Genomic DNA, 24,456 nt, shown 5'->3' on the forward strand with positions numbered 1-24,456 from the left:
ATCATCAACACCATCAACAATAACAATATCATCATCATCATCATCATCATCATCAACACCATCAACAATAACAATAATATCATCATCATCATCATCAACACCATCAACAATAACAATATCATCATCATCATCATCATCATCATCATCAACACCATCAACAATAACAATAATATCATCATCATCATCATCATCAACACCATTAGCAATAACAATAATATCATCATCATCATCATCATCAACACCATCACCAATAACAATAATATCATCATCATCATCATCAACACCATCACCAATAACAATAATATCATCATCATCATCATCATCATCATCAACACCATCAACAATAACAATATCATCATCATCATCATCATCAACACCATCAACAATAACAATAATATCATCATCATCATCATCATCATCAACACCATCAACAATAACAATATCATCATCATCATCATCATCATCAACACCATCAACAATAACAATATCCTCCTCCTCCTCCTCTTCATCATCATCAACAAAAACAATATCATCATCATCATCATCATCAACACCATCAACAATAACAATAATATCATCATCATCATCATCATCAACACCATTAGCAATAACAATAATATCATCATCATCATCAACAACACCATTAACAATAACATCATCATCAACACCATCAACAATAACAATATCATCATCATCATCAACAACACCATTAACAATAACAATAACAATATCATCATCATCATCATCATCATCATCATCAACACCATCAACAATAACAATATCATCATCATCATCATCAACAACAACACCATTAACAATAATGTCATCATCAACACCATCAACAATAACAATATCATCATCATCATCATCATCATCATCATCAACAACACCATTAACAATAACATCATCATCAACACCATCAACAATAACAATATCATCATCATCATCATCATCATCAACAACACCATCAACAATAACAATATCATCATCATCATCATCATCATCATCAACAACACCATCAACAATAACAATATCATCATCATCATCATCATCATCATCATCATCAACAACAACACCATTAACAATAACAATAATATCATCATCATCAACACCATCAACAAAAACAATATCATCATCATCATCATCATCAACACCATCAACAATAACAATATCATCATCATCATCATCAACACCATTAACAATAACAATAATATCATCATCATCAACACCATCAACAAAAACAATATCATCATCATCATCATCATCATCAACACCATCAACAATAACAATATCATCATCATCATCATCATCAACACCATTAACAATAACAATAATATCATCTTCATCAACACCATCAACAAAAACAATATCATCATCATCATCAACACCATCAACAATAACAATATCATCATCATCATCATCATCATCATCAACACCATTAACAATAACAATAATATCATCATCATCAACACCATCAACAATAACAATATCATCATCATCATCATCATCATCAACACCATCAACAATAACAATAATATAATCTTCATCATCATCATCATCATCATCATCATCAACACCATTAGCAATAACAATATCATCATCATCATCATCAACACCATTAGCAATAACAATATCATCATCATCATCATCATCATCACCAACACCATCAACAATATCATCATCATCATCATCATCAACAACAACACCATTAACAATAACAATAACATCATCATCATCATCATCAACAACACCATCAACAATAACAATATCATCATCATCATCATCATCATCATCATCAACACCATCAACAATAACAATATCATCATCAACAACAACACCATTAACAACATCATCAACACCATCAACAATAACAATATCATCATCATCATCATCATCGTCATCAACAACACCATCAACAATAACAATATCATCATCATCATCATCATCATCATCAACAACACCATCAACAATAACAATATCATCATCATCATCATCATCATCATCATCAACAACAACACCATTAACAATAACAATAATATCATCATCATCAACACCATCAACAAAAACAATATCATCATCATCATCATCATCATCATCATCATCAACACCATCAACAATAACAATATCATCATCATCATCATCATCAACACCATTAACAATAACAATAATATCATCATCATCAACACCATCAACAAAAACAATATCATCATCATCATCAACACCATCAACAATAGCAATATCATCATCATCATCATCATCATCAACACCATTAACAATAACAATAATATCATCATCATCAACACCATCAACAATAACAATATCATCATCATCATCAACACCATCAACAATAACAATAATATCATCATCATCATCATCATCAACACCATTAGCAATAACAATATCATCATCATCATCATCATCAACACCATTAGCAATAACAATAATATCATCATCATCATCACCAACACCATCAACAATAACAATATCATCATCATCATCATCATCATCATCAACACCATCAACAATAACAATATCATCATCATCATCATCATCAACACCATTAGCAATAACAATAATATCATCATCATCATCAACAACACCATCAACAATAACAATATCATCATCATCATCATCATCACCAACAACACCATCAACAATATCATCATCATCATCATCATCATCATCAACAACAACAACACCATTAACAATAACATCATCATCAACACCATCAACAATAACAATAACATCATCATCATCATCATCATCATCAACAACACCATCAACAATAACAATATCATCATCATCATCATCATCATCAACAACACCATCAACAATAACAATATCATCATCATCATCATCATCATCATCAACACCATCAACAATAACAATATCATCATCATCAACACCATCAACAATAACAATATCATCATCATCATCAACACCTGTTAGGACTAGGACTGTTTTGGCCTCTAGAGGCCGCTGTTATTTCCTTTTCATGTCGTGTTTATTTTGGCCTCTAGAGGCCGCCACTGTTCCTGTGTCTTGTGTTTGTGTTAATTGCCTAATTATCTTCACCTGTGTCCTTAATTAGTTTGTCTATTTATACCCCTGAGTTCAGTCCTCTTGTCACGGAGTCTTTGTGCTGTTATGTTTATCTCCAGTTTCCTTTGTACTGTGTTTTTTGATCTTCTTAGCTTTTGTATTTTTGCACTTTGCTTTTCTTTTGGATTTTACTCTTTGGTTTTTTTTTTGTCTTTTGTTTTGCCCTGTATATAGTGTATATAGTTTAAATAAACCTTTTGATTCTTTTTCTACTTCCGCCTCACGCCTCTGCATTTGAGTCATCCCCCTGGTGGCCTAGTGGGGGTTTGCTGGATTATCACACCAACGAACCAGGTTCGAATCCCAACAAAACCCTAACAGAAAGACTCCGTCATGACCGACTCAGCAGAAGCTGCTTCAACTGTCTACCTGGCCAACCTTCAGGGAATTATGGCAGCTTTGACACGCTTCGGAGCGACCATGGACGCTCATGGACGTACGCTCACCAGCCAACGTGAGGCCCTCGCTCGCCACGAGGAACTGCTTCAGCAAATTGGGAAAACCCTGGCACAGCTGACATCTCTGCCTGCATCTCCTGCTCCTGATCCAGTTCCTGCTCCTGATCCAGCTCCCACTCCTGCTCCAGTGCCTCCTGCAATGCTGCCTTCTTCACCTCGCGAACCCAGCCTTCCTGCACCACAGAGGTATGACGGCAAGCACAGTGAGTGCCGAGAGTTCCTTACTCAGTGTCAACTCACCTTTGAGCTTCAGCCTACCACCTACACTACGGATCGCCGCAAGATTGCCTTTGTGATCACCTTATTAGCTGGTAAGGCGCGAGCCTGGGCTACTGCTATCTGGCAAAGACAGGGACCTGAGTGCTTTGATTTCCAGCTGTTTTCTGAAGAGATGCTTCGGGTCTTCGATCAGGCAGACATCAGTACCGACGCAGCCCGAAAGCTCATGTCCATCCGGCAAGGAGGAAGCGTCGCAGATTACGCCATCTCGTTCCGAACACTCGCAGCAGTAAGTGGATGGAACGAGACTGCCCTGGTGTCAGCCTTCCACCATGGTCTGTCTGACCCCATCAAGGACGGTCTGGCCTCTATTGGATGCCCAAGTGACCTCGAAACCCTCATCTCACATGCTATTCGTCTGGACAACAGGATGAGAGAACGCCACCAAGCCTTGAGCCCCCCCAGCCTCCCTACCTCTACCTGGAGACCGTCTACCTCCTTCAGTGACTGTCCAGAACCCATGCAAGTGGGTCGTACTCGCCTCTCCGCATCTGAGAGGGAGCGCAGAAGGAGGGACAAGTGCTGCATCTACTGTGGCAAGCCTGGTCACTTCCGAGCATCATGTCCCGAACTCTTGGGAAAAGGACCGCCCCGTCCAGCCGAGGGAGGGTTGTGACGGGGCCTACCCTCTCTCCCGGACTCCCTGGCCAAGGAATCTACATCCCGGTCTCCATCTCCTGGGGTGAGTCTGTCCACTCTTGTCAAGCTTTGATAGACTCAGGGGCGGCTGGGAACTTTATGGATATTCACTTCGCCCAAAGCATCAATATTCCAACTGCACCTCTTGAAGTCCCACTGTCTGTGTCTGCCCTCGATGGCCAAGCGTTAGGTGATGGAAGAGTCACCCAAGTTACTTCTCCAGTTTTCCTCCAGTCTCAAGGTCACAAGGAAGAAATATCCCTGCACCTGATTCCTTCACCTGAGTTCCCAGTTATTCTAGGCCTTCCTTGGCTTACTCGCCACAACCCTCGCATAGACTGGGTAACAAGCCAGGTTGTGGAATGGGGCCCTGCATGCCATGCCTCTTGTCTGCTTTCTAGCTCTCCTGTGTCTCCTGCCGAGCCCCCTGATCTCACCGAGTTATCTCAAGTTCCCACAGAGTACTGGGATCTCAAGGAGGTATTCAGCAAGAGCAGGGCCGCCGTTCTTCCTCCGCACCGGGCCTACGACTGTGCCATCGACTTGCTCCCTGGGACTACCCCTCCTCGTGGCAGACTGTTTTTCTGTTAGGGTTTTGTTGGGATTCGAACCTGGTTCGTTGGTGTGATAATCCAGCAAACCCCCACTAGGCCACCAGGGGGATGACTCAAATGCAGAGGCGTGAGGCGGAAGTAGAAAAAGAATCAAAAGGTTTATTTAAACTATATACACTATATACAGGGCAAAACAAAAGACAAAAAAAAACCCAAAGAGTAAAATCCAAAAGAAAAGCAAAGTGCAAAAATACAAAAGCTAAGAAGATCAAAAAACACAGTACAAAGGAAACTGGAGATAAACATAACAGCACAAAGACTCCGTGACAAGAGGACTGAACTCAGGGGTATAAATAGACAAACTAATTAAGGACACAGGTGAAGATAATTAGGCAATTAACACAAACACAAGACACAGGAACAGTGGCGGCCTCTAGAGGCCAAAATAAACACGACATGAAAAGGAAATAACAGCGGCCTCTAGAGGCCAAAACAGTCCTAGTCCTAACAACACCATCAACACCATCAACAATAACAATATCATCATCATCATCATCAACAACAACACCATTAACAACAACATCATCATCAACACCATCAACAATATCATCATCATCATCATCATCATCAACAACAACACCATTAACAACAACATCATCATCAACACCATCAACAATAACAATATCATCATCATCATCATCATCATCACCATCAACAATAACAATATCATCATCATCATCATCATCATCATCATCAACACCATCAACACCATCAACAATAACAATATCATCATCATCATCAACACCATCAACACCATCAACAATAACAATATCATCATCATCATCATCACCATCAACAATAACAATATCATCATCATCATCAACACCATCAACACCATCAACAATAACAATATCATCATCATCATCAACACCATCAACACCATCAACAATAACAATATCATCATCATCATCATCATCAACAACAACACCATTAACAACAACATCATCATCAACACCATCAACAATAACAATAATATCATCATCATCATCAACACCATTAACAATAACAATAATATCATCATCATCATCATCAATCATCAACAACAACAATAACATCATCATCATCAAAAACAGCATCATCATCAACAACAACAAATGTTGCAAGCTATATCCACTATATACACACTATACAGAAGCGATATCCACCCTAGGAATACCGACCTATTTACCAGAAAGAATCAAAATTGGTGAAGACTTGAGGGAGAAGAAGCGATTTGTGTGGAAACTGCTCGTTAGGGCTTAATTACTCCATATCTTCATTATTAATTGCAATTATGCAAATTTGGGTAGAAGTTATATGCACCCCAGGCAGATCTACCCTCCTGCTAAAAAGAATAAAAATCAGTGAATAATTAAGAGAGAAGAAGCAATTTTCTTGAAATGTGGCTGATGCCGGACAGACGATGGACACCATATGATGGCAAAAACTCATCACCTGCTAACAATAACGATGATAACAGAGTAATATAAGATATTTAGCATCTCATTCCTCTGTGTGCTTCAGGAATCCTTGAAGTGCTGCACTGTGTGTTAATGGAAAGTCCAGAAGCACTGAGTTTAATTAAAGAAGGACACATTCACTCCATCATCACCCTCTTAGACAAACACGGACGCAACCATAAGGTACTGCTCCATAGTGTGTGTGTGTGTGTGTCTTAGTTACAATAGTTTTGTCATACACTGAGATGCCTTAATGGATTTCTCCATTGTGTGTGTGTGTGTATGTGTGTGTGTGTATAGATCCTGGAGGTACTGTGTTCACTGTGTGTGTGTCATGGTACAGCGGTGCGCTCTAATCAGCACCTGATCTGTGACACACTGCTGCCCGAGAGAGATTTACTGCTGCAGAGCCGCCTGGTCAACCACATCACCAGGTCCACACCACACCCTCAACTGGAGTTCCTTTAAATAATAAATATACTTGACAGATAGATAGATAGATAGATAGATAGATAGATAGATAGATAGATACCGATAGATAGATAGATAGATAGATAGATAGATAGATAGAGTGACAGCCAGCCAGCCAGCCAGATAGATAGACAGATAGTGACAGACAGAAAGAGAGATAGATAGATAGATAGATAGATAGATAGAGTGACAGACAGACAGACAGACAGACAGATAGATAGATAGATAGATAGATAGATAGAGTGACAGATAGATAGATAGATAGATAGATAGATAGAGTGACAGACAGACAGATAGATAGATAGATAGATAGATAGATAGATAGATAGACAGACAGACAGACAGATAGATAGATAGATAGATAGATAGATAGAGTGACAGACAGACAGACAGACAGATAGATAGATAGATAGATAGATAGATAGATAGAGTGACAGACAGACAGATAGATAGATAGATAGATAGATAGATAGATAGATAGATAGATAGATAGATAGATAGATAGATAGAGTGACAGATAGATAGATAGATAGATAGATAGATAGAGTGACAGACAGACAGACAGATAGATAGATAGACAGACAGACAGACAGATAGATAGATAGATAGATAGATAGATAGATAGATAGATAGAACTTAAATCTCAATGTTGGCAAATTATTTTTCAATAATTACATTATTAAAGAAAAGATAAATATCACACTGCATACATACTATCACACAAGATTGTTTTTATTTTCACATTTTAATTTTTCACATATAATCCACATACTTTTATTTTTCACGCCGTTTCGTCAAATCATTTACTTCTTCACATTTGAATTTTTTTCACATGCATTAAATGTGAATTTATTTTTCACATTATTTTTTAAAGCAATTCGTTTTTCACATTTTCATTTTCCACGTGTGATTTTATTCTGTGCATCTCATTGTGTTTCATGTGATTACTTTCTCATGTGCCGATTCGGAGTATAACATGATACCGTCAACGTTTTTCACGTTATTCACATCATCACAGGTGAAATGTGTGTAATCTTTCCCACTGAAGCAGAATCCAGAAATGATGGTGTGTGTTTTGTGTCAGTGTTCGCCCAAACATTTACCTCTGCATGGGAGACGACTCCGCCCACTACAGAAAGTGGTATTATGAGGTGGTGGTGGAGAGGGCGGAGCCTTTTGTGACACCTGAGCCAACTCACCTGAGGGTGGGTTGGGCCTGTAGTGCAGGTTACCACCCCTCTCCGACAGGAGGTCACGGCTGGGGGTCAAACGGAGTCGGCGACGACCTGTGCTCGTACGGGTTCGATGGTCTGCACCTGTGGACGGGTGAGACGACAGAAAAGTACAAACATCAGCCTCTATTTCTTCTACAAAGGCACTACATATTGGATAAAGTGGAGAAAAAAATTAAGGTTAAAGTTCAACAATTAAATTTTCAAAAAAAAGTTTTTGAAAATTAACTTGAAAGGATAATCATTTGTGATGTTTTTTAAAAATATATATTTTGTTACTTTGTTATTGATAACATAGAATTATTATTATATTAGATTATCATAATAATAAAAACAAATAATAATAATAATAATAATAATAATAATAATAATAATAATAATAATAATTTTCTTGGGTATATATGTGCAATATTTTCCTTTGATTTAATTTATATTTTAATTATATGATCAATAGATTCCCAAATTGTTGAATTATTTAACATTTCATATTTTAACACTCTAAATTATTTATTTTTCCGTCATTCCATTTCCTTAATTTTTTTTAATTTACAAAATAATCTTTAAAAAAACCTCTTCACTTTAAAGTTTTAAAGTTTTTAAAGTTTTCACTTCAAACTTTTTAAAGTTTTAGTTTTTAAAGTTTTTTTTTAATTTTCTGTTTTTATTTAAAAAATGTAAATGTAATTTTTTTGGGAAAATTAACTTGAAAGGATAATCATGTGCAATGTTTTCTTTAAAATATATATTTTTAATATTACTTTATTATTAATATCATGGGTCATAAGCATTATCTTAGATCATAATAATAATAATAATAATAATAATAATAATTATTATTATTATAAAATTTCCTGGGTAGTTATGTGTAATATTTTCCTTTGATTTTATTTATATTTTAATTCTATGATATATAGATCACCAATTTTTACAATAATTTAACATTTCATATTTTAACATGGTCAGTTGTTGATTTTTCACCGTCATTACATTTCCCTGATTTTTAAAAAATTAAAAACATTTTTGTTTATTACATTTCCAATTTTAAAAACTTTTTATGATTAATTATCCTTTTTCCTTTTATTATATTTCACTAATTTTTTATGTTTATAATAATCACTAATAAATCTTTTTTTTTTATTTTATTACATTTTCCTAAATTGGTACTTATTGAATTTAATTATGCTTATTTTTATTACTTCTACTTAAAAAAAATTAAATAAATAAATTTTTATACTATTTTTCCTTCCTTCCTTCATTTATTTTTTTTGGAGCTGGTGTTTTCTTTCACTCGTGATCTCTGTTTGAATTGTATTATTAAATATGCTCTATGAATAAAAGTATTAGACTGAAAGTTTAAATCAAGTGGATTAATCATTACTCAGTAGTCAATAACATGATTACAGCTTTCAGTGATGACATCTTAATCAGTTGCAGTACTTTAATCTGAGCATAGGTGGCGTCGGTCGCAGGGTCAGTTCAGCCAATCAGCGCCTGCTGAGGGAGGATGATGTCATCAGCTGTTGCCTGGACCTCAGTGTGCCGTGTATCTCTTTCCGAGTTAATGGGCAGCCGGTGCAGGGCATGATGGAGAACTTCAACACCAACACACTCCTGTTTCCTGTGGTCAGTTTCTCCGCTGGAGTCAGGTGACCATTTTAATTTAGTGTTTTTTTAATTAACTTTTTTTTTTTTAAATTTCAGCTGGAGTCATGTGTGAACTTTACATCATTTTATATCAATTTACATCATCACTTTATATATATATATATATATATATATATATATATATATATATATATATATATATATAATTTTTGAAAAAACAATGTTTCTGCAGCAGCAAGGGTTAGGGTTTATTTTAACATTTAATACGAAATTATATCAGCTGAAGTCAGGTGTGGATTTAATTTCATTGTTAATTTTTAAAAAGTATTTTTTAATTACATTTTTTTTTCAAAATTTTGAAAAAAAATCCTTCTTGTAGAAGTCAGGTGTGGATATAATTTCATCTTTAATTTGTTATATTTTATTAATTTCTTTTTTTTTTCCAGAATTTTAAAAATAAATCCTTTGTGTAGAAGTCAGATGTGGATTTAATTTCATCTTTAATTAAGAAAAAATTTATATATTTTTTAAATCTCATCTCATCTCATTATCTCTAGCCGCTTTATCCTTCTACAGGGTCGCAGGCAAGCTGGAGCCTATCCCAGCTGACTACGGGCGAAAGGCGGGGTACACCCTGGACAAGTCGCCAGGTCATCACAGGGCTGACACATAGACACAGACAACCATTCACACTCACATTCACACCTACGGTCAATTTAGAGTCACCAGTTAACCTAACCTGCATGTCTTTGGACTGTGGGGGAAACCGGAGCACCCGGAGGAAACCCACGCGGGCACGGGGAGAACATGCAAACTCCACACAGAAAGGCCCTCGCCGGCCCCGGGGCTCGAACCCAGGACCTTCTTGCTGTGAGGCGACAGCGCTAACCACTACACCACCGTGCCGCCCCTATTTTTTAAATATTGTATTTATTAAAAAAATTAATATTTGAAAAAAAAATTCCTTCTTGTCGAATTCAGGTGTGGATTTTATTTCATCTTTAATTAAAAAAATATTTTTTTTAAATAAAAAAAAAACTTTCCGCTGTAGTGAAGTGTGTATTTTATTTCAATATTAAAAACATTGTGTGGATTTTATTTGACTTTTTACATGAAAGAATAAAGTAAAAAGACTTTACGTTGTAATGATGATGCTGTTCATGTATAAAGTGTTTCATCGTTTGAGAAATGAACCTGATGGCGTGGACCTGCGTGACTAACCCGTGAGCCCTCCATGTCTCTTCACTGCAGGGTGCATTTGCTGTTCGGAGGTCAGCAGGGGGAGTTTAAATTCCTGCCCCCTGCTGGATTCTCCGCGTGTGCTGAGGCTTTACTCCCCAGGGGGCGCTGCAGACTGGAGCTGTGTGATGAGGTCACACACAGGTCGCATGGGAACAGTGGGCGTGAACTTTTAGGCCCTGCTGTATCCAGTGAGCCGGTGGTCTTTATCCCGACACCAGTGGACACCAACCAGGTGAGACAAACCACCGATACCTTCACCTTCTCCGAAAGAAGAAAGGACACAAGGACATGCCTGTATATGACATGTCCCATAGCTGTAGGAGTGTAGAAGTGATAATATTTATCCTGTGTGTGTGTGTGTGTGTTGAATCAGGTGACACTGCCTCCTCAGTTGGAGCTGATCAGACAGAGACTGGCAGAGAACCTGCATGAGCTCTGGCTCCTGGAGAAAAGTGAGCGCGGATGGACACACGGGCCTGTGAGCTAGAACACCACTACAGCATCACACACATACAGCCAGCCTCTCACATGGTAACCATAGTGACCGGGGAGAAAGGAAGAAAGAAAGAGTAAAGAAGAAAAAAGAGAAAGAAAGAAAGGAAAATCAAAAACAAATAAATAAAATAAAGACAAACAATAAAGAAAGAAAGAACACAAAATAAAAATAAATAAATTAATAAATTAACAAACAAACAAATAAATAAATTAAAGAGTAAAGAACAAGAGAAAGGACAGACACAAAAATGAAATCAAACAAATAAATAAATAACAAGACAATAAAGAAAAAAGAAAGAAATGATAGCCACAATAAATAAATAAATAAATAAGAAAGTGTAAAATAAGAAAGAACAGAGACAAAAAAATTAAAGAAAGAGGAAAGAAAGAAAGAAAGAAAGAAAGAAAAGGCAGTAAATAAAGAAAAAGTCAAAGAGAGAAAAAATGAGACAAAGAAAAAAGAGGAAAGAAAGAAAGAAAAGGCAGGAAAGAAAGAAAGAGCAGTAAAGAATGAATGAAAGAAAGAAAAGGCAGTAAAGAAAGAAAAAAGAAAGAAAGAAAAGGCAATAAACAAAGAAAAAAGACAAAGAAAGAATAGATGCAAAAAATTAAAACAAACAAACAAATAAATCAGTACAGAGTAAAAGAAAAAAGAGTAAAGAAAGAAAGAAAGAAAGAAATGACATAAAAAATAAAAACAAACAAATAAATAAACAATGCAGAAGGAAAGAATAATAGAATGAAAAGAAAGAACAGACACATTAAAGAAAGAAAAATGATACAAGAAATAAAAACAAATAAAGAAATAAACCATATAGAAACAGAATGAATGAATGAATGAATGAATGAATGACAAAACGGCACCATTTTTGCACAAAGGTAGTGAAAAAATCACTCAGCTCTCTATATGGTAACCATAGTGACGAGAGAGAGAGAGAGAATTGCAGGACGTGAATAAATGTTGCACAGTATAAAAATACTCTGTTTGTGTGTGTGTTGTGAAGGTGAGAGATGACGGCACGCAGGTTCACCCCGGACTGGTGGAGTTTTCCAAACTTCCAGCTGAGGAGAAACACAACAACCTCCAGGCTGCTGAACACATGCTGAGGTCCTGCTCTTCACACATCCATCAAAATAATGGACAAAAAACAAACAAATAAATAAAGTGTACAAGGAATTTTATCCCCTTCAGACCCTGTGTCCACTGTAATGAATCACACATTATTCAAGATTTCTTTAAAATTCCCCAATTAAGGCGAAGTCCACTGATTGGCTGTGAGAGACTCGTGGCCAACCATTCAGAATGGAACATTCCCCTGATGGACTGTTTCATCATTTAGAGACGCACGGCGGATGGGTCGAGTGTAGAGACAGACGAGTCAGGACTTTTAATTACATCTTTACATGTTTGATTCTGAATTTAAATGATAATGAAATAATATATAAAGCTGAACCTACGGATTGTTAACGATGATGATTGAATCTTGTAAACAGTGAAGATGATTTTTTTGAACAATAGTGTTCATTACAGTGGACATCACGTCTTCACTGATGTCCTTTATCATTTGTATAAATATAAAGAGATATAGTTTGAGCATTTTTAGTGCATGAGTGAACATAAATACCATGATATACAATACATGCCATTTCTAAAGACTTTAGTCCACTATACACACTCATAGACTGACATTTAATAAATGATCCTGTACCCATGGAGAGTGTAGTAAATGTATATAAACAGAGTGGTTTAGAGTTAAGGGGAGCTGCTCTGGATAGAGGTGATATATTTATTCAGGAGACAGTTATTCCCAGCCCTTATGTGACATTTCCTACTTCCTATCCTTTTCCATGTTCCTGTATTCCTATAGGTCCCTGTTGGCTCTCGGCGCTCATATCAGACTGTCTGATGACCACACGGAGGAGAAGGTGAAGTACGTCCGGCTCTCAAACAAGTACGTCTCAAACAAGACGCTGTAAAAATGACCTTCAGGACAAGTTTCAGGACTTTATTACTGAAAGCTTCTAGTGACCCATTTTGTTAAAAGAAGAACAGATCCATGAAGAACAGATCCAGACCAGATCCATAAAGATCAGATCCTTAAAGACCAGATCCATAAAGAACAGATCCAGAACAGGTCCATAAAGAGCAGATCCAGAACGGATCCATAAAGAACAGATTCAGAACAGATCCATAAAGAACAGATCCAGAACAGATCCATAAAGAACAGATCCAGAACAGATCCATAAAGAACAGATCCAGAACAGGTCCATAAAGAGCAGATCCAGAACAGATCCATAAAGAACAGATTCAGAACAGATCCATAAAGAACAGATCCATAAAGAACAGATCCAGAACAGGTCCATAAAGAACAGATTCAGAACAGGTCCATAAAGAACAGATCCAGAACAGATCCATAAAGAACAGATTCAGAACAGATCCATAAAGAACAGATCCAGAACAGATCCATAAAGAACAGATTCAGAACAGGTCCATAAAGAACAGGTCCGTAAAGAACAGATCCATAAAGAACAGATCCATAAAGAACAGATCCAGAACAGATCCATAAAGAGCAGATCCATAAAGAACAGATTCAGAACAGGTCCATAAAGAACAGATCCAGAACAGGTCCATAAAGAACAGATCCAGAACAGGTCCATAAAGAGCAGATCCATAAAGAACAGATCCAGAACAGATCCATAAAGAACAGATTCAGAACAGATCCATAAAGAACAGATCCAGAACAGATCCATAAAGAACAGATTCAGAACAGATCCATAAAGAACAGATCCAGAACAGGTCCATAAAGAACAGATTCAGAACAGATCCATAAAGAACAGATTCAGAACAGATCCATAAAGAACAGATTCAGAACAGATCCATAAAGAACAGATCCAGAACAGGTCCATAAAGAACAGATCCAGAACAGGTCCATAAAGAACAGATTCAGAACAGATCCATAAAGAACAGATTCAGAACAGATCCATAAAGAACAGATTCAGAACAGATCCATAAAGAACAGATCCAGAACAGATCCATAAAGAACAGATCCAGAACAGGTCCATAAAGAACAGATCCAGAACAGATCCATAAAGAACAGATTCAGAACAGATCCATAAAGAACAGATCCAGAACAGATCCATAAAGAACAGATTCAGAACAGATCCATAAAGAACAGATCCAGAACAGATCCATAAAGAACAGATCCATAAAGAACAGATTCAGAACAGATCCATAAAGAACAGATCCAGAACAGATCCATAAAGAACAGATCCATAAAGAACAGATCCAGAACATTCTTAAACATAAATATTCTTCATGCACATGGCTTAAAACATCACCATTTTATTTATTAAAATTAATGTAATTTATATATCTGGGGTTTAAATAAATCAGTAGCCTGAGCTCCAGACAGAGTTCACGTACAAATGATTAATTTATAAATCATCGTTACACAGCAGAAGGAAAATAAAGAGGAAATAAAGTTGCTGCTGAGAGCTGAGTAATATCCGTGTGATATGATGTGAGGAGGAAAAATGACATATCGGAGATGAAATGTTGGCCACCAGCTTGCTGATTATTTGGCCAAATCACAAACACAATGTGCTGCACAATATCTCTCTCTCTCTCTCTCTCTCTCTCTCACACACACACACCACACACACACACACACACACACACACACACACACACACACACACACACACACACACACACAGTCTGTATTCAGACACTCATGAAAAACAACAGAACAGTGAGTTTAACAAGGTTAACTAGCTCCACTTGATGTTCTATTTGTTCCACAGGTCTTTATGATCAGTCAGGTTTCAGGACAAGAAGAACATCAGACTGGGCGAGACAAGGGAGCTTTCACTCTTACTCTGACCCACAAAGAAAAAGTGGAAAGGAGGAAAGGAAGGAAAGAAGAAGGGAAGGAAAAGAGAAAGAAAAAAGCACATAAAATTACAAGGAAAACAGAAAAATAAATAAAAGAAAGAGACACAAATGAAAGAAAGAAAGAAAGAAAGAAAGAAAGAAAGAAAGAAAGAAAGAATCTGAAGAAAGATGGAAAAAACAACAAAACAAGACAGAGAGAAAGAACAAAGAAAGAAACAAAAACAAAAAAGAAAAGACAAAGAAACAGAATGAAAGAACATAAAAGATAAAAAAGAAGACAAGCAAAGAAAAAAGAACAGTAAGAAAGAAAAAGAAGAAAAAAGAAAAAGGAAGGAAGGATGGAAGGAAGAGAGAAAGAAAGGGCAATAAATAAAGACAAAGCAAGAAAAAAGCTGCTAATTAAAACAGAAAGAAAAAGAGGGAGAGAAAAACAAAGAAAGGAAGAAAGAAAGAGAGAAAGAAAGGGCAGCAAATAAAGACAAAGCAGGAAAAAGGCACAAAGTAAAGCAATGTAAAGCAGAAAGAAAGTAAGAAAAAGACAAAGAAAGAAAGAGCAAGAAAAAGGCACAAAGTAAAACAAAGTGAAAGAAAGAAAGAGCAATAAATAAAAACAAAGCAAGAAAAAAGGCACAAAGTAAAACAGAAAAAGGAAGGAAGAGAGAAAGAAAGAAAGAGCAATAAAGATACAATCCAAAGAAAGACAGAAAAAAAGAAACAAGACAGAGAAAGAACAAAGAAAGAAAGAACATAAAAAGATAAAGACAAGCAAAGAAAAAAGAACAGTAAAAGAAAGAAAGAAAGAACAAAGTAAAACAGGAAGGAAGGACAAATTAAAACAAAAAGAAAGAAAGAATAAACAAAAGAAAGAAAGTAAGAAAGAGAGAAAGGACAGTAAATAAAGACAAAGCAAGTAAAAGGCACAAAGTTAAACAAAGTGAAACAGAAAGAAAGAAAGAGGCCCACTAGAGCGTTCCCTTCACTAATGGGTTTGTCCACAGGGTAACGCTCTGTAAGCTGCTCGCTGTGACATCACGGTACCAGCAGCCAGTTGGTTGTTGTGAGTGAAAGGCCGCTCTCAGGGACTGTCCTTCACCCAAACCTCGACTCTTTCACCTGCACAGGTATGAATTGTGGGACGGTTACAGGCCAGCTCCGGTGGATCAGTCCGGAGTTTCTCTCAGCACTGCTCAGGAAGCTCTGGTGGAAGCACTGGCTGAGAACGAGCACAACATCTGGGCCAGGGAGCACATCAGGCAGGGCTGGAGCTACGCACCACAGCAGGTGGAATTAACACACGACCGGAGAGATGGAGCTTCGTGTACACGACACAGTTTCACCAGGAAATGCCACTTAGTCATTCAGTCATTTTGTCATCATCATAGTAATGAGTATTAACATAGTTTTCATCTTAGGTCATTAGCTTAGCATTTTACTTATCATTTAGCATAATATGCTATCTTGCATTCGTTATGTGTATATTTCTGTGTATTAATACTGTATCACTTCTGTGTCCATTAAGACCTTTCGCTCTGCGTATTTTGCACGGCCCTACCAATGAGAACCAATGGTTCTCATTTCCAACCAATGAGAACACTTCTCAGGGAAAATTATGTAATTTGATCAAGAAATATGACAATTTCCTTCGTGTTTCAGGACATTAAGGCAAAGAGGAGCCCTCAGCTGGTGCCGTTCTCTCTGCTGGACAAGAGAAGCAGACAGTGTGCTAAAGATTCAGCCAGGGATGTGTTCGGAACTCTGCTTGGTTTCGGATACACAGTCGAACCATCAGAGCAACAGCAGTGTGAGTTATGAACACAAAATAATACACAAAACAAACAATGTCTGGGAGATTAGAACAGCCAGAAAGATCACCAGAAGATCACAAATTTGATTAGTGGAAATGCCACAGCACCTCTTGGTGCATTCTTTGGAGATAAGAGCAATGCTGGGTATACTGCGATAACAAGAAGCCATGAAATTATCCCTCAATTCTAAATTATAACCATAACCCTGAGCTACAAACCACAAACTAGACAATGAGAATCGTGTAAGACCTTACAAAAACACTACAAGGGATAAAACACATCTTTTGATCTGACAGAATGAGAATAATTACAGGGAACTAGCTGTCAAGAAAAATTAAGATATACACAGGACTGTGCAAAAGTCTTAGGTGCCATGTATTTTTCATACAAACTTTGTTATAGATTTCTATTTTATGACGTCTACGTTATCAAGGCAGTGGGGCTTTTACTGGGGAGAGTAGACTGCTTGAGGATAATGGCGCTACCTCTTAGCTGTTGCTGCTGCTGTGCTTGAGTCACCCTTGGGCAAGGTGTATCACTCATAAGCCACCCTCAACCAGGGTTAGATGGTTGGGGTAGATGGAACTCCTCAAAGCTCTGGCCAGCAGTCCATCTAAGAGAAGGAAACTATGATCTAAAACCCTCACCAACCTGCAGGTTGTGCCAAGCATGGTGAGTATGGCACCCCCCCCAGACGCTGACATGACATGACATGACATGACATGACATGACGGACAACTCTTATCAACGTTCCTCAGTCCCAGCAGCTTCAGAGTCATTACCTATGGCAGAAGAAGTAGTGCTAAGAATCACTGGGTTAGAACAGGCTGCCACTGGTGGACATTATCAATGTTATTGGAAAATCATTACATCACTGGGCAGGACATGGAGCCAGAATGCCAGATAGCAGATGAACTGCTAGAGTGACAGAATGGACACCAAGGAGGTGGCAAGACCAAGAGGGAGACCAAAAACGAGATGGAGGGACAAACTTCCAGGACTACTGTGGACTAGGTTGGCCCACGATCAAGATGGCCGGAGGCAGGCTGGGGAGAGGTTCCTCCTTCGGGAGAGAAACAAAACCTTCAATTGATTGACTGACTGAATGATTGGCATTATCGAGTCAGTACAAAAACATTTTAGGGTTCCAAATGTTTGTTCATTTTCCAGCACAAAATTAAATGTTACAGAAAAACAAAAATGTCTCTATCTGAGCAGCATATTCCATAAGAGAGCACTTTTCATCTCATCTCATTATCTCTAGCTGCTTTATCCTGTTCTACAGGGTCGCAGGCAAGCTGGAGCCTATCCCAGCTGACTACAGGCAAAAGGCGGGGTACACCCTGGACAAGTCGCCAGGTCATCACAGGGCTGACACATAGACACAGACAACCATTCACACTCACATCTACGGTCAATTTAGAGGCATCAGTTAACCTAACCTGCATGCCTTTGGACTGTAGGGGAAACTGGAGCACCCGGAGGAAACCCACGCGGACAACATGCAAACTCTGCACAGAAAGGCCCTTGCTGGCCACGGGGCTCGAACCCGGACCTTCTTGCTGTGAGGCGACAGCGCTAACCACTACACCACTGTGCCGCCCAGTACTTTTCAGATTAAAAAAGAAAACATAATGAAGGCTACTGAGTTTTGGTGCAAAATGAAGACGCAAGTGTGACAGTCAAAGTGTCTAGAAGAACTGTGGCTGGTTCTGTAAGACACTCAGTAAAACCTACAGCTCATTTCCGCATAAAACTGCACTCACTGGACCTGAGACTAAAGCAAAGGGTCGTCTCTCACCAAATACTGACTTTGTTTAATTTATTATGGGTTACTGATTACTGTTAATGTTGAAACATTTCATTTCATTATTTTAAGCTATTTTTGGTCTACAGCATTTCTTTCGGGCGGCACGGTGGTGTAGTGGTTAGCGCTGTCGCCTCACAGCAAGAAGGTCCGGGTTCGAGCCCCGTGGCCGGCGAGGGCCTTTCTGTGCGGAGTTTGCATGTTGTCCGCATGGGTTTCCTCCGGGTACTCCGGTTTCCCCCACAGTCCAAAGACATGCAGGTTAGGTTAACTGGTGACTCTAAATTGACCATAGGTGTGAATGGTTGTCTGTGTCTATGTGTCAGCCCTGTGATGACCTGGCGACTTGTCCAGGGTGTACCCTGCCTTTCGCCCGTAGTCAGCTGGGATAGGCTCCAGCTTGCCTGCGACCCTGTAGAACAGGATAAAGCGGCTAGAGATAATGAGATGAGCATTTCTTTCGATGACTTTTTAAGTGTGAACACAATCCCAATGAACTTCTAATTTGTTTTGTTCCTAGCCCCGGGCCCTGATGTGAAGGCTGCAAGTGAGGAGAAGTCTCGGATATTCCGTGTGGAGCACACTTTTGCAGTGCATGATGGGAAATGGTATTTCGAGTTTGAGGTGGTCACTACTGGAGAGATGGTAGTGGGCTGGGCACGAGTGGGGTGTCAACCAGATATGGACATGTGGTCAGATGAGCAGGCCTTCGTGTTTGATGGCTCAAAGGTATTATAGCAAGCACTTTAACTATTTCCTCTGCTAATATAGAGACACTTTTTAAAAGTTATGAATTTGTAAATAAATTATTTCTTATTGTAGTTTATTTGTCAGCATGGCTGCTTTCCATACAATTTGCCAAAATGATGCTCAGTTCATAGGTAATTGTAGGAATAATAGGGGAGAGCAGGAAGACTGGAGACAAGTTTTCATCTTTTGTAGATTGTGTGAAATTCTTCTTCTGCAGGTCGCGTCACATTCATATTGCATTAGAGAGGATTTACCACAAGATTAGTTTCTCAGCTTGTCACATGTACTGGCCTTCAGGATTCAGTTTTTCTCTCATGCGAGACATGAGACATTGAGGGGAGACATGGGACATTATGTTGGGAGCAAAAATAAAATACCTAGCTTAATCCTACTGTCATGCTTCCGGGCTCACCCTCCGTCTGCCTCAACCCTCAGGACTCCATTTCCCATAATCCCCCTCACACACCAGTTACTACCACGTGCACTCCGTCAACCAATCCGGAACCACTTCGTAGGAGTGGTTTACCTGCGTTCTGATCACCATCACCTGTACCTTTTTGTTTATGTCTGTATTCATATCCCTTTGTCTGTCTTGTCCTTTGCGCAGTATTGTCTTCACCTCTCGTAAGCCTACTGAGTGTTATTATATCGATTGTTTCTCTGCGTATGACCCTTTTTGCCTTCCGTTTTTTTTCCCGTTTTGCCTAGCCCTTGTGTTTTGATCGCCCATCTCTCTTGACTCCCGGTTTCTCGATTATTGCCTGTTTTTCTGACTACAATTTGCCTAGCCCTTGTGTTCTGATTGCCCGTATCTCTTGACTCCTGGTTTTTTGACTATTGCCTGTTTTTTGACCATGATTGGTCTAGCCCCTTTACTGTTTTGGATTTCTTGGTTCTGACCTGGCCTGGCTTTTGTACATTGATTTCGGATTGTCCTTCTCTCATTAAAGCCTTGTTTTCATTTTACTGTACATCCGTGAGTGACTGGTTTGTCACAGCTCGTCACACCTACATGTTTCATTTTCATTTATTATCTTGTAATCTTGTACCATATGAACTGTATGAACACACAATGCTGGTCGAACGATAAAAAATATCACTTTACTCAAAATGTGACTTAACAAAACAGTTCCATTCTCAAGAATGAATGAAATAAGCTTCATCCTCATACAGGGACACGCCCACATTTTAACAAACATTTTTAAACTATTTTATATTTGCAAACCACAAGAAAAAACCTGTAGCATGATGAGCTGTCCCAACTCTCCCCATCTGGACATTTTGAAAAAAAAATTTCCCCCCAAATTTAAGTTTAGTAAATAATACTATATCTGGCCACTCTAGGCGACATACTTTAATTCCTAATAAATCCCCAATTCACCAGTGTACATTACACCATAGAATGGAGGTGGAGCTGAAGTAGAAAATACTTTTAAGTTTTGGTTGTTATTTCACTGCACAAACCTTACTGCAGTGTCCAGCTTCATGGCTCCAAAGGCAGTCGGTTACTCAGGGGGCAACATTTAACTTCTGATGGAATCAAAAACCTTGATTAAAATTAATTTATGGGATTATGGGAAATGGTCCTGAGTCTCCCCCATCCCAAGTCTCCCTGCTCCCCCCTACATACATATAATTTATTTTTATGTGACTATCTGTTGGCCTCATGTGTATAGGGTCAGTGGTGGCATGGTAGCACCATCCCATTTGGTCATGTTTGGCAGAAGGGGGATGTGATTGGCTGTTTGTTGGACTTGACTCGGAGAACCATGATGGTCACTTTAAATGGAGAGCTACAGCTGAACACTTATGGCTCTGAAATTGCTTGCAAAGGATTCAGTGTAACTGGGGGTGAGTATTTCTACAAAAATAGATTTACGTCTATTCCAATGTAATACATGTTATTACAGATCTATTGCAATGTAATCCACTTGTTATTACATATAATGCCTACTGAATTTTAAAAAGTGCATGGCATCACTTGAGTATAAAATAATTTCAATTGTTTATAGTTAATGTTTAGATAAATTGCATAGTAATAACTTGCCTATTATATAGTAACTGGGCTGCTGTGGACACAACTTGAATTTTGATTTGTTTATATTTGTTTTAATTTTAACTTGTATGCTCTTCTGCTCCTCAGGCTTTGTTCCTGTGTGTAGTTTGGCTGTGAATCAGGTGGGGTGGTTGAATTTAGGCCAACAAGTCAACTCACTGAAATACTTCAGTGTGTGTGGGCTTCAGGAGGGCTACCAGCCTTTTGCCATGAACATGAGCAAAGATCCACCTCTCTGGATGAGCTGGCGAGAGCCCTTATTTGTACAGATACCAGAAGACCATCCCTACATACAGGTAAGCAAAGTGGCCTTAATGGTTAAAACTTGGGATTTATGGAATACAGTTTGGAGACATTTTTGTACATGATGTTCTCAGGGTGGCATGGTGGTGTAGTGGCTAGCAAGAAGGTCTGGGTTCAAACCCCCTGGCCGATAGGGGCCTTTCTGTGTGGAGTTTGCATGTTCTCCTCGTCTCTGCGTGGGTTTCTTCCGGGTGCTCTGGTTTCCCCCCACAGTCTAAAGACATGCAGATTAGGTAAAATACCCAGCCATTGGGCTTGTACAAGACAGTGCATACTTAGTGCCAGTCCCAAGCCTGGATAGATCAGGGAGGGTTGCATCAGGAAGGGCATTCAGTGTAAAACCTATGCCAAATCAAATATGCAGCACAGATCTGCTGTGGCTGAAAGAAGAAGATGACTTGTACATGATGTTCTTAGTTTCACTTTCAACAAAGTAACAGTGATTAGAGTTGCAACCCAATCTTGATCAGGTTGCGCCATAGAATGGAATAAAGGGATGGCAAGACCAAGATTGCTTTTGCTTTGTATTTTATTATTTCCTCATTGATTGAAAGTGGTTATAGCTTCAGAAGTTGACCAGGCCAAAATATTTCCATCTAACAATACACAAGGTAAGCTTACTAGCCTAACCCAAAAGAAAAGAAAATACACTTCCTTCCCTAACTTCATAGTTAGCTCAAAAGTCCCTCCCATGTCAGGATCTGGTCTTCCCAGGCAGCCTCCTGTCCCAGACTAACCAGTTCTTGAGGCATATGGGTGCGGCGCTGATCTCCATTTCTGTAGCCCTTGGCCTCTTGCCTATTATATAGCTAGGGTTACAATAGGGGGCTGGTCCTCTGGTAACCACAAGAGTTTGACTTCCTACTTGCATCTGTATTGCAGCGTGCCTTGCCAGATGGCAGCAGGTACCATTTTTATGATAGTCTTTAGTATGACTCAATCATGAGTAGGACTCGCAATCTCTTGGTTGAGAGGAGGACACGCTAACCACGAGGCCAGTTTGTGGTCAGTTAACCCAAAATCATGAGAAAATGGAGTAAATATGAGAAAGTGGTTCCAATTTCCTACTAACCAGTTACAGTGTCCTGTTTACATCATGGTTATAAAGTACTGGCTATATACCAGTGACATACAAATGCAGCAAAGAAATTCAGTGGGCCAAAGCATAATGGGATTAACAACAGGAATAGAGTCATTCACAAAAACAATCAACACACAAAATATAATTCACATGGGACAAAGCAAAGGCAATGATCTGCATAGGGATGTACCGTACACTGATGAGGTTTAAATATCTGTCTGGAAATGTACAGCCAACCAATCCCAAAGCAGGAGGCAGGAGCAAGGTGTATAAGAGTGGTGACCTTCCAAAGGCAAGCTGGAAGCAGGACATGTTGCAGTGGGCTGGGCCTGGAAGAAGAGGAGACAAAAGACACCCATCATACCTCTGACATTGAAACACAAATGGCACACAGTTCAGACAGAACTATAACTGAGGACATAACATTATCATTGGCAAACTATGCACTCTCAGGAAGTAAAGTTAATTACTGTATCTTTAGGGGTACAACAGCTTGTCACTGGGACAGTACCTTCTAAGTTACCTACAGTATTTGTACCCTTTGTACACTGCTTGGGAACATACCTTTTTGGCCCTAAAAAGGTACACATAGTTACCTTGAGGTCCAATAATGAGCCCTAGGGGTACATTAATGTAGATTTTACCTTGGGGGACAGAAATGGACTCTGCCTGTACCCCTATTTCTGACAGTATAGTATTTAATAGTTTGGGATATCCTCCAAGGAAGAAGCAATTGACCAGTTCCCAACTTTTTCTTATTTGGGGTTGTACTACTATGAAAACTACTAGAAAAAGGAAACACTGTGTAAGAGGTTATGATGTAACCTTTGTTTTATTGTACTCCCAGGTTAGTTACATTGATGGGACAGTTGGCCATCCCCCAGCTCTGAAGATCTCCCAGCGGTCAGTGGTATTACCTGATAATCTCAGCACAGATGTTGAGTTCTATCGCTTGAGCTTGCCTGTAGAGTGTGCACAAGTATTTACAAAACCTGTAGATGGCACAGTACCTCCAGTTAGCAGTGTAACATGCCACTTTAATGAACCAGAAGAAGGGGAAGTGGACTCTGACTTTGAAATGCTAATGAAGTCGGCCCACAGACATCCAGGAAGTAGAGATGAACTAAACGACCATAAAGATCATGCCCAAGAAAAGCCTTCCAGACTTAAGCAAAGGTCAGTT

General features: G+C 38.6%; 1 protein-coding gene across 1 annotated transcript in view; it reads left to right on the forward strand.

The window, feature by feature from the left end:
* The window catches only part of ryr2b (ryanodine receptor 2b (cardiac)), a 210,519-nt gene that overhangs the window by 37,025 nt on the left and 149,038 nt on the right, over positions 1-24,456 (forward strand). Inside the window, exons 16-29 of the mRNA XM_060933368.1 lie at positions 6,596-6,714; positions 6,832-6,965; positions 8,087-8,328; positions 9,688-9,880; positions 11,091-11,313; positions 11,455-11,559; positions 12,581-12,684; positions 13,445-13,528; positions 16,593-16,752; positions 17,125-17,272; positions 19,604-19,812; positions 21,510-21,684; positions 21,977-22,185; positions 24,121-24,449. Of these exons, the coding sequence (XP_060789351.1) occupies positions 6,596-6,714; positions 6,832-6,965; positions 8,087-8,328; positions 9,688-9,880; positions 11,091-11,313; positions 11,455-11,559; positions 12,581-12,684; positions 13,445-13,528; positions 16,593-16,752; positions 17,125-17,272; positions 19,604-19,812; positions 21,510-21,684; positions 21,977-22,185; positions 24,121-24,449 (2,434 nt within the window). The remainder of the gene's footprint in view (positions 1-6,595; positions 6,715-6,831; positions 6,966-8,086; positions 8,329-9,687; positions 9,881-11,090; positions 11,314-11,454; positions 11,560-12,580; positions 12,685-13,444; positions 13,529-16,592; positions 16,753-17,124; positions 17,273-19,603; positions 19,813-21,509; positions 21,685-21,976; positions 22,186-24,120; positions 24,450-24,456) is intronic.

Source organism: Neoarius graeffei, chromosome 11, assembly GCF_027579695.1.
Source record: "Neoarius graeffei isolate fNeoGra1 chromosome 11, fNeoGra1.pri, whole genome shotgun sequence".
NCBI lineage: Eukaryota > Metazoa > Chordata > Actinopteri > Siluriformes > Ariidae > Neoarius > Neoarius graeffei.